Source organism: Leopardus geoffroyi, chromosome C3 (genome assembly GCF_018350155.1).
Source record: "Leopardus geoffroyi isolate Oge1 chromosome C3, O.geoffroyi_Oge1_pat1.0, whole genome shotgun sequence".
In the NCBI taxonomy this organism is placed as follows: domain Eukaryota; kingdom Metazoa; phylum Chordata; class Mammalia; order Carnivora; family Felidae; genus Leopardus; species Leopardus geoffroyi.
In genome coordinates this window covers 27,249,056-27,259,944 of record NC_059338.1, presented here as the reverse complement: position 1 = coordinate 27,259,944, position 10,889 = coordinate 27,249,056, and the positions used below count along the sequence as shown (strand labels likewise).

The window sequence follows — 10,889 nt, the reverse complement described above, 5'->3', positions numbered from 1 at the left end:
GTTGCATGACGGGGAGGGAAAGGAGAACAGGGCGACAGGGCGCAGCTGGGTCTGAAAAACCTGGAGATTGTCTGCAAAGCCTCCTTTCAGAAGGCTGTTTCCCTCAAGCTGGTTGGGGGGGGGAGGGGGGAGGAGAGAGTCAGGAGACCCGGAGGGAAGATCAGTCTGACTCAAGCATTCTGGGTAGATAAGAGAACCAAGGTCTTAAGATGATCACGCAAGAGAATTTCTTTAAAAAAAAAAAATTTTTTTTTTGAAAGTAGCTGTTCTGAGGTTTGGTTCCATTGGCCCTTCTCTTGGACCGCCTTCCAAGTTCCCAGTTTGCACACAGCCTTCTGGCACCAGAGGCTCAGGACAGTCCTGGGGAGCCTAGCTTCTCTCTTCCACCAGTCCCGGCCACCAGGGCCATGGAGCAATGGATCTTCTCCTGAGGAGTCCTAGCTCTACGCAGACCCCATCCGAAGGACAAGCAGACAGACACCCAGCTTCCGGTTCTCGAACCAGCGGCCTCTGAACCACCTCTGCTTCCTACGGGGTAAGGCTGCGTGGAGGGAGGGCAGCGGGCACCTGGAAAGGCAGAGCTCTGGGGACAGCCGGCCAGGACCCACCAGCGGCCCCCCTGCCCTGAGGGCCTTGTGAGAGCCTGGACGCGCACAGCGGGGGAGAGCAGCCCCGGGAGGCCATGGGCCTCAGGGTCCACTGGGAAGAGGCAGAAGAGACATGGTGCGGAGGCACTGTCTGTATTCCGTGCTATCCCTCTGGGAGTCCATTGCCTTGTGGAAAGCCAAGTCAGAGGCCCTTCTTTCTTTGCTTTTTTTTTTTTTTTTAACGTTAAATTATTTTTGAGAGACAGAACGTGAGTGGGGCAGGGGGAGGGCAGAGAGAGAGGGAGACACAGAATCTGAAGCAGGCTCCGGGCTCTGAGCCGTCAGCACAGAGCCTGACGTGGGGCTCGAACTCACAGACTACTCCCGGAGCATGACCTGAGCTGAAGTCGCATGCTTAACGGACTGAGCCACCCAGGCGCCCCTCAGAAGCCCTTCTTCACATCCTCATAAGAGTCTTAGTGGCCCCTTCTTTTTTGGACTCTCCCGAGATGCAAAGAGAGTTTTAGGAGATGGAAAAAGGAAAGAGGAGAAGGGAGCTAGAAACACATATTGAACAGTTGTGTAAGTTTGGGACACTTTGGGTAGACAGGGGGGTATGGGGTCTCTGGCCTCTGAGATAGCCACACAACAAGCAGGACTGTGACAGATCTCCAGAAGAGTCCTGTGAGGGAGACAGCCAGCCGACAGGGGCCACGGAGGGCAGGGCTTCAGGAGGGAACGGCCTCCAGGGGCCCTGCTGACCCAGCATTGGCTTCATCCTTAGGGTAATACCCAGAGAGTCTCAGAACGTGAAACACAGACCAGCTTTGTCAAAATCACTCAGGGAAGTGTCTATGAAAATAGCCTGCCTCCCTGCCTCAGAACCCAAAGGAACAGTCATGAATCTCCCTCCACCTTGTCCCATCTTTAGCCACACTCCCCACAGACCACAGCGCACCCGGCCAACCCAGGGAACAGGGGGTGAAGACATGGTTTCTGCTATCTTATTGTAACTGAGCAGCGTTTCCTGTGCCCCAAGCTTCATTAGCACATTGGTGGTGTCATTTCCTGTGACGACTCTCTGTTTCCATTCTGGCAAAATGTTTGCTCTCTTCTGTCTGCTTTGAGGGTTGGGGGAGGATGGGCTTCTCACAGAGCCTCTCTCTCGGGCCTCTTGGCAGTTCCCCCCTCCTTGCCCCTCATACTTCCACCAGAAGGCAGAGAGCATAGCGTCTCCCTGAGCCACGTCGCTTGGGGGACACCATACCCGGCTGAGCTCTCGCCTCCGGCACTGTAGCCACATCCAGGTAGAAGCGAACCTGTTGTTTTTGTATTTGGGGTCAACGCAGCCTGACAGTTGCAAGGTAGATGCAAGGTAGAAAGTTGGCGGGGGGAAAGAAAGTTCTAGAAAGATTGGAAAACGTGGGGATGGGGAGGGTGTCCATCGTTCTTATCTACTTAAAAAAGTGGTCATGATGATATGTAAAACACAAACCAATTTTGCCTTTTCTCCTGGGGGTCGACAACTTGGGAAGATCCAGGAGAAGTGGCAACATGCACTAGCTGATGAGAATTAAGAGAAGGCTTAGAAGGAGAAGCTGAAGCCAGAGAGGTTCCCATGGCAATGGATATGATCACCCCAACCCTTTCAGAAATCAGAGGGGGGACCTCGGAGGCCAGGACTCTGCAGGAAACTGGTGGCAGCCTGGACAGGTGAGTGACTCCACCCTCCCCAGATTTAGACAGACATCCCCGGTGGACCCTGGGGGGGGGGGGGCGGGGGGCTCTACCCCAGCAGTGCTCCTAGCCCTCACAGCCAGGCTCAGGTCCACTGAGACCACCAAACTCCAGGCTTAGAGAAGTTTTCTCAGGGCTGCTGGGAGGAAAGGAATTGGTGTTGACGAGAAAAAACGAGTCGCAGGGGGTAGCTGTGATAACACAGGATTTCCCTAGAGCTCGCTGCCTGGCCTGGTTGGATTTCTGACCTCCCAGAGACCCAGTCCATCACTGTCCCCAATCTTTCGTGTCTCAGGTCCCAACCACCAGTCCCCCCACCACAAAAACACACACAAAAAACTAGGCCCTCCCATAATGGAAACAAAAGGCCTACTTTTTTCAATGATGTGTTTTTAGGTCCTAAAAACTTTCCATGAATGGAAAATGCAACCATAGATGTGATAAAGCTATATCTTTAGCATATAAAATCTCACAGAACTAATCGTGGATATAAATTTTACTGCTAAAACTTTCAGTATCATACTAACAATAAAAAAAAAAAAAACCCCATCAGCAGTTGAAGCTTTAGCAACACTGGTGGGTATAAATCTCAGTGCTGCGATAACAAATACATTTTTTTAATGTTCACTTTTATTTTTGAGAGCTAGAGAGAGACAGAGTGTGAATGGGGGAGGGGCAGAGAGAGAGAGACAGACAGACGGACAGAATCTGAAGCAGCCTCCAGGCTCCAAGCTGTGGGGCTCTAACTCACGAATCACGAGATCATGACCTGAGCTGAAGTCAGAGGCTTAACCAACTGAGCCACCCAGGCGCCCCAAAAATGATAAATTTAAAATCTCTGTCGTTCAGGGAAATAAATGTTATTACCATGACAAACAAATATATGTCACCTGCAGGTGAATAGGAGCATTGATGGGGAATGAATTCATAAAGTTGTCAGAACTCGGAATCCCCCCAGAAATCATCACTTCTATATTCCTTCGTGTTTATTAATTTACGCACTCATTCAACAAATATTCATCATGCCCTTAGTAAGTATCAGGCACTGTTCCAGGCACCAGATAAACAGGATAGACAAGTCCATGGCCTCCTGGAGCTTACAGTCAAGTGGAAAAGTCAGATCTTAACAGATAAACAAATCGATATATAATATAATGCCAGTCAGCCTTAAGCCTGAAAAACGAGACCAGAGTTAAGGGGACCGAGAGTAATAGAGTGTGGACTGGGAGGGCCTGTCTGAACAGGTGACATTTCAGAAGAGACCTGAGTGAAATGATGGACCGAGCTACGCAGACACCTGGGAGAGGGCCCTGTAGGTCGGAGGCAGGACTACGCTTTGCACGGACGAGGAAGAGCCTCGAATCCTAGCTGTCAAAGTCAGAGGGAAAGTGGTAGGAAACGAGGTCAGAAGACAGACAGAGGCCAGCACATAAGGTGCCAGGACGTCTTCACTGGGTAGGGACTGTGGCTGTCTTCCCAAGTGTGATGGGAAATTATGCAGGTCACAAGAATATGGGGGACGTGACCTGGTTTACTGTCAGGAGGACCACACTGGCTCGTGCGTGAAGATAATATGCCGGGGTCAAGAGGGAAAGCTAGGCGTCGCATGCGGGAGGGTGCTGCAAACCTCCACAGGGGCCGAGCGTTGGCAGTGGAGGAGCAAGAGGTGACGGGGTTTGGGAAAGATGCCCAGGATGGAGCAGACGGAATCTGCTGCTTGACCGGAAGTGAGGTGTGAACGAAAAGGAGCGCTCAAGGACGGCTCCAAGGTTTCCGACTGAGCCACTAGATGATGGGAGACACCACAGGAGAAGCAGGCTTATGAGAGAAGAACAGGCATTCTGTTTGAGGCCTATATGGCTGGAGACGTCCACTGGGGAGTCTGGCGGAAATGTCCAGTGTAAATTGGGTAAACAAGCCTGGGTCTCAGGAGGACAAAACGCTTCCCTGGTAGCCGATCGGGTTTCTGATATTTGGAGGTAGCAGGTCCCCTGGCGATTCCCACCGTAACCTCTGTTGGCTCTTGTTACGGTGGCAGCAGCCCCGGTCCTGTCAGGGAATCGCCAGCAGCACAAACCGTCTCCTGCCTTTGCACCGGTTACACCCCACGAAACAGCACATGTTGCTTGGCGGCCAGCTCCACACGTTGGTGCATGGGGGTGGCTCAAGTGCCTGCAGGCTGGACTCCGGCACAGAGAGCTCCCTCACTGTGCGTGGGGTAACCCCTCTTCCACACAAGACAGGAAGCCCAGGAGTAGGGGATAAGGGGAAGTAAGGGCAGAGGAGCATGATTTTGCAAACTTGGAGGATAATGTCGTGCGGTAGAAAGAGCACGATCGTTGGGTCCAAACAGACCTCAACTCGCATTCTATCCCTGCCCCTTCCTACCCGTGGGATCTCTGATACATTACTCTGCCTTTCTGAGTCTAGAATCCGGCATTCAGAAGGGACGGTTCCCTTCTCCTGTGTCCAGTGTCCCTCTGTCCATAGAGAAGACCCTCTCTTCAGCCAAACAGCCTACCCACCTCCGCTTTCCGGCACTCAGCTCCCATTCCAAGTCCTCGGGCTCCAATTCCTGTTGAAAGCACCTTCTCCAACCTCCTCAGCCTCCTACAGCTGGCCCTTGGTTTTCCTCACAGACATAAAGACCACAGCAGTGTCATCTTTTCTGGGTTTGCGGGCTTCCTCGCCATCCTCCTCACCACCATGATTTTCTACGGCCTGTGGAACTGGAATAAATTGAAGAAGCGTGAGTCCCTTGTTCGCCCAAAGTTGAGACCTCCCCCCACCCCCCCCAGGGTCAATCATCTAGCCTGGCGTTTAAAGCCCAGTTTATTCTCCAGGGATAAACTATCACACTGGGGAATCCTCTGTTCTTCTCTGACACATGGGTCCTTGTCTCACTCGAGACCCTACGCTGTGTCTCCATTTTGAAAGCCGTTGCCCTGGGACTTTTGTGTCCCAACCCTCGCCCCCGGCCCCCCGTTTCTTCCTCCTGCTTCTGTCTACCAAGTCTTCTAGCTCAAATGGAATTGGGCAACTGTGAAAATGTGTATTTTATGATACATAGTGAGGGTGGAGAATATTTTCAGGGACTACCTCATCCCCAAAGGTCCCCACGTTCTGTGCCACTGGCCTCTGCCACGATCTCCATCTCTGTCATTGCCTTGCAGGACAAGTTCCTTACTTCCGAGTTACCGTCATGCCCTTACTGACTCTGTCTCGACCCAGACAAGGAGCCAAAAATATTTATGACTCCTTGCCCCAGAGGCAAGAAGACCTGGGTAGGTTTTTCTTTCTAATCCATGGACTGCAGACGTTACTGACCTTCTACGCCCAGAATGCACCTCTCACCACCCAGAGGCAACATTCTTTGACTTTTCAGACGTTGTGCCCTTCAGGGAGCATGGAAGAGGAGGGGATAGGAGGAAACACTGGGGGCCTAGAAAGCTCTAAAAAGGGAGTTAGGGGCTCTACAAAGGTTGGGGGGTTTGTTTCACCTTGATGTGAGGTTAGCAAAGGACAGGTGAGTGTGTCTCGGGATGGGGAAGACAGACAGAGGAGAACATGGCCTCCGGCATTACAGGAAGGGAAGGTTCGCCCCAGGAGCCAACTTCCCAGCCTCCCCAGCCCCTGTGCTAGTTAGTGTCCTCCTGTCCTCTGCTAGAAGCTGAGGGCAGTTCCCGGGCTCAGAGCACATCATGCCCGTAGCTCCGACCCTCTCACCACAGAACATCAGGCCCCAACTGCCAGACGCCATACAAACCCACTTCACCCACGATGCAGGGACTGCTCAGGCTGGAGCGCTCAGGGCACCGGCCAGCCATCCTCAGGGTTTGTCCTCTGTCCTTTCAGGGAGACGTCAGTCAAGGAGTAACCGTATTTTCAGTACCGAGAGCCTCCTCTCCAGACATTCTGAGAGCCCTCCTTCTGAGCATGTGGTAAGAGTCAAGGGAAAGGACAAGTCCCTTGGGAGAAAGGATGTGTCTCTGGCAGAAGAACTGGGGGAAAGGAGTTCAGGTCACAGAGCAAACCGCGTGTCCTTTGGCAGTCACCCTGTGACCCTATTACGTTGGGAAGACTAGCCTGGGGACCTCCCTACTGCCCAGGGAGAGAAATGAGGAAAGATAGGCACAAGTGTTTGTGATGTTAAGCAAGGCACCAGGGCACATACATTCAAGGACATGGTGTTAGAACTTAAATGGATTGTTTTCACCAAGACAGGTAACCCTTTATCCAAAGGAGTCCTGTCCCCTTCCAAGTGATCACCTCAGGAGGGCACACAAGCATGCCAACAAGGCTGTCGGTGCTCAAAACACCCTAAAAACCCTGCCGTGGTAATAACTTCTGGGGCCTGTGCCAAACTATTTCAATTATCCTCCGGGGCAGGTATATTTGTAGGTCACTGAGCCCCGTAGCTGGCGTCAAAAGTGTTTGATCAAACGTGGGATTTTTTTTTTTAATTTTTCTTTTAATCTTTATTTATTTTTGAGAGAGAGAGACAGAGTGCACGTCGGGGAGGGGCAGAGAGAGAGGGAGACACAGAATCCGAAGCAGGCTCCAGGCTCTGATCTGTCAGCACAGAGCCCCACGTGGGGCTCGAACTCACGGAGTGTGAGATCATGACCTGAGTTGAAGTTGGATGCTTAACGGACTGAGCCACCCAGGCACCCCAAATGTGGGATCGTTTTTGAGGTGACCAGGGGAGTAGTATAACGAGTACCGATAAGTCCACATGTCCTGTGATCAGGCTCGGAAGGCAGCCCCCAGGGAGGACTCCCACAACACTGTGGCACCCGACACCGTAAAGGGAGGACTTTGAAACTCAGGGGGCTCATTTCCATAGATAAGTCTTTGTTTGCTTGCCGAAGAATCGGTTTGTGATCGTCTCAAGTGAACACAGTCCCGCTGCTGCTGACCTCCTGCTCTCCAGCCTACCCAAAACCCAAAGATTTAGGGTTCGAATACCATGCGACCATCTTCCCGCCGTCCTCCCCTATACCCCATCCTTGGGCTCTGCTCCCACCTCTAAAGACTTCCTGGGGGAGCAAGCCTGCGTGGCCGATGAAGGGCAGGAAAGAGGAAACTCCACTGCCAAAGTGAGTTCCGGCCCTTGGGGGTGGGGGCGAGGCGGGGTGGGGAATCCTGAGGGGATTTTGCATTCAGAGTGCCACACCCAAGTAAGGCCACAACGTGTCTGGCTTGGGCTCTGTAGTGTGCGAAGAACATTTTGAACCAATTGCCAACAGGTAAAAATCTAAAAGGTTTCGCATTCAAGTCTGAAGGCTTTTCTTGAAAAGTCAGAAGCTCTGGAAATTTCAGACCGGCATCCCTAAATGGCCAGAATCACCTGAGCCTTTATGTCAGCCGCCCCTTTCATAATAATGGCAAGCATTTGTTAGTGGTTTTGACGTGGCAGGAGCTATTCCAAACACTTGGCACGTGGTCATACACTTACTCCTCACAAACACCTGTATTATATAGGTATTATGATTATCCTCATTTCCCATGCTGGAAAGTAAGGCCACGGAGAGATTAAGTAACTTGCCCAAACCCAGCACAGAGTAGCGAGGCTGGGATTTGCACCCTGGGTCTGGGCTGAGTCACTACTTTTAGCTACATTGTCTCTCAGTGGGTTCTGAGGCAGGGGGCTGTGTCCAGTTTATCACACTCCCCCCCCACACACACTCCCCCGGTGAACACTCGTACTGTGGCCAAAAACTAGTAGCAATTTACACATCTACACTGTTGCTAAACTTACACTTACACTGTTGTTACACGGACACGGTTGCTCTCCACTTCTCTCATACCTGCCTAGCATCTAAAGCCTTGCAGGCCGGGGGGCGCCTGCGTGGCTCAGTCGGTTGAGCATCCGATTTCAGCACCCATCACGATCTCTCGGTCTGTGAGTTCGAGCCCCGCGTCGGGCTCTGTGCTGACAGCTCGGACCCTGGAGCCTGCTTCGGATTCTGTGTGTATCTCTCTCTCTGCCCCTCCCCTGCTCATGCTCTGTCTGTCTCTCTCTGTGTCAAGAATAAATGAACATTAAAAAAAAAAAAAAAATTAAAGCCTTGCAGTCGATTTAGAGATTTAGAGATTTTTCCCCCAAGGGGAAGAAACAAGTAAAAGAACTATCAGACAGTGGTACTGGCTGGGGAAGTAGAAAGGCTTTGGCCATATTTCCGCTTCCATATCCTATCACTACCCTTCTCTTCTTGTTCATAGCCCTCCCAAGCAGGCAATGTCCTCTGGGTGCACAGAGACCATTATCCTGCCAACGGCTATGCAGTGGGCATCTATGACAATGCCACAGGGCTCCAGATGCGTGGGGACCTCACTCCCTCAGCACACTATGTCAATGTCACAGCAGCCAGAGACTGCCTGAGCATTTCTTCAGAGGATTCCAGAGATTACATCAATGTCCCCACGGCGGAACAGATTGCTGAGACTCTTCTGGCTTCTGCCAACGCCACCCCCACGAACAGTTTTGCCCCCCCAAATGCTCAGAAGCTGGAGCTTACTGAGGAAAGAGAGCAGGGCTGTGGGAATGCCAGTGACCACACCGGTTTTTGGTCTCCAAGGTCTGAGAGCGATGATCCGCTCAGCGATGAGGAAAGTTCTTCTGAGACCTCAAATGACTATGTCAACATGGCAGGGTTGAATCTTGAGGCCATCCGCGGGAAGCGGCCCTGGATGGTTTCTCAGTGCTACAGAGATTATGAAAATGTCCCATCGGCACATGCCAGTGGAAACCAGCAGCAGGCGGAGGAAGAAGTGACATCCTCAAACACAGACCATGTCGAAGGCAGGACAGATGGTCCAGGGACCCACGTCCAATTTGTCATGCAGTCAGGGAGGTTCCTGGCTCTAGGGGATTATGTGACCTATCCGCCATCTGCACAGGAGACTAGTCAGATGAAACATGGAGAAGAGATGCCAAATGAGGCCTCGGATGACTACGAGAATGTGTTAGCTGCCAAGTTCGGAGACGTGGACCCCAAGGGGCCAGACGCATAGCTCCTTCCTGAAGAATTAGGCCCCAGGCACCCAGCTGGAGAGCTATGGGGTGCCAGATCCACAGCCACCACAGGGTCTAGTAAAGACCCTTGAACATCCTTGTATTTCAGTGGGTTCGCTCAGGTAGAGTAGTACAAAGAGGCCGAGATACACAGGAGTTAAGGAAGTCACAAAAGCCAAGGTCTGGGAAAGCCAGAAAGGAATTCTTCTGAAGCAGGGTGCTGTTATCTCTCATACCAACCTAAGAATGTTTGCTGAAACTGCCTTATAGGATGGTTAGCAGATTAAAAATGCGATAGTACTTTAGTGCACAGTGGAAACGTGAAGTAGCCTAAAAGCGTTACCTTCACAAATACCAGCAGGCTGCAAAGCAAGAATGCAGATTCGTCTGTAATCCAGGCAGAGGCCAAAAAGAAGGGACAAGTCAGAGTTGGGGTGGGGCAGCAGCTGCCACTTGAAAAAGAGTGTGGACAACCAAATGCTAGAGAAAGATGTGGAACACCAGGAATTGTCATTCATTGCAAAGTATAGTATCCACTTTGGAAAGCTATTGGATAGTTTCTTAAAAGCACGCATGTATTATACAACCCAGCCATCCCACTACTAGGCGTTTACCCAAGAGAACTGAAAATTTGTGTTCATGCAAAAGCCCATACGTGACTATTTATAGCAGCTTTATTCATAATGCCAAAACTAGAAATAACTCAGATGCCCTTCAACAGGTAAATGGAAAAACGAACTGTGGTATATCCACACAACGAGGTTGTCTATACTCAACAGGAAAAAGGAATGAACTATTGGTTCATGTGACAACAAGGACAAATCATAAGTGCATTTGGCTAAGTGAAAGATGCTAGACCTAAAAATCTATGTATTGTATGATTCCATTTCTATGACCTTCTGGAAAAGGCAAAACTATATGGAAGGAAAACAGGTCAGTAGTTGTCAGGTTGGGGGAAAGGAGAGAAGTTTACTATAAAGGAATTTTTAGGGTAATGGGGCTATTCTGTATTGGTACTGTGGTGATGGATACGTGACTCTATAAATTTGTCAAAACACAAAAAAAAACTATACAGATCAATGAGTGACTTTTATTGTATGTAATTTTTTTTTTAATTAACCATGCTGTCAGGGGAAGCCATGATGGAATGCAGATTAAGACAAATAAAACCTAACTGTCTTAGGAATGTATGATATAGCCTCACTGAAGGTGGGGCCGAGGGGGAAGGAGCTGACTAATTAACTTTGGAAAATAATGTTTTCACTTGAAACTGTAAGATAAGGACACACACACACAAAAACCTGTACATAACACTGTACTCCAGTTGGTAAATTTGTATCTCAGAGGAGGACAGGTTAGCAATTCGGAAACTCTTTAAATGTGTACTAAGTTTGAACAAATAAGTAAATATACATAAGGAGAAGCAGATTTCTTACTATCAGAAAAAGAGGTGACAAGTACAAGAGGCTACAATAAACTCTGTGGTGTTGATGAACTAGCGTTGGAGGCATAGTTTGAACTCTTGTTTACTTTGATATAGGTATGAA

The 10,889-nt window shown here is 50.3% G+C and overlaps 1 protein-coding gene across 9 annotated transcripts; it reads left to right on the top strand.

Annotated features, from left to right (window-relative positions):
* The first annotated feature begins 267 nt into the window (after positions 1–267).
* On the top strand, positions 268–10,524 carry LAX1 (lymphocyte transmembrane adaptor 1). 9 transcript variants are annotated; one of them, XM_045456392.1, is made up of 7 exons: positions 946–1,894; positions 2,123–2,300; positions 3,221–3,355; positions 4,964–5,073; positions 5,498–5,608; positions 6,180–6,265; positions 8,550–10,524. In XM_045456392.1, the coding sequence occupies exons 4-7, from the start codon at positions 5,031–5,033 to the stop codon at positions 9,339–9,341; spliced, it is 1,032 nt and encodes a 343-aa protein (XP_045312348.1). In that variant the 5' UTR covers positions 946–1,894; positions 2,123–2,300; positions 3,221–3,355; positions 4,964–5,030; the 3' UTR covers positions 9,342–10,524. The 9 variants fall into 9 exon arrangements, with proteins under 9 accessions (XP_045312345.1, XP_045312343.1, XP_045312344.1 ...); XM_045456391.1 differs by having other exon boundaries at positions 4,755–5,073; XM_045456389.1 differs by lacking the exons at positions 946–1,894; positions 3,221–3,355 and adding an exon at positions 268–535 and having other exon boundaries at positions 2,129–2,300.
* The last annotated feature ends 365 nt before the right edge of the window (positions 10,525–10,889 follow it).

What these genes read in the sequence shown, in the direction of transcription:
- LAX1 (XM_045456389.1), top strand. Translation starts at nt 2,206, where the DNA reads ATGGCAATGGATATGATCACCCCAACCCTTTCAGAAATCAGAGGGGGG. An exon ending in CTGGAATAAATTGAAGAAGC is followed by an intron (nt 5,074 to 5,497) that starts GTGAGTCCCTTG and finishes ATTGCCTTGCAG; the next exon opens with GACAAGTTCCTTACTTCCGA. An exon ending in CCAGAGGCAAGAAGACCTGG is followed by an intron (nt 5,609 to 6,179) that starts GTAGGTTTTTCT and finishes CTGTCCTTTCAG; the next exon opens with GGAGACGTCAGTCAAGGAGT.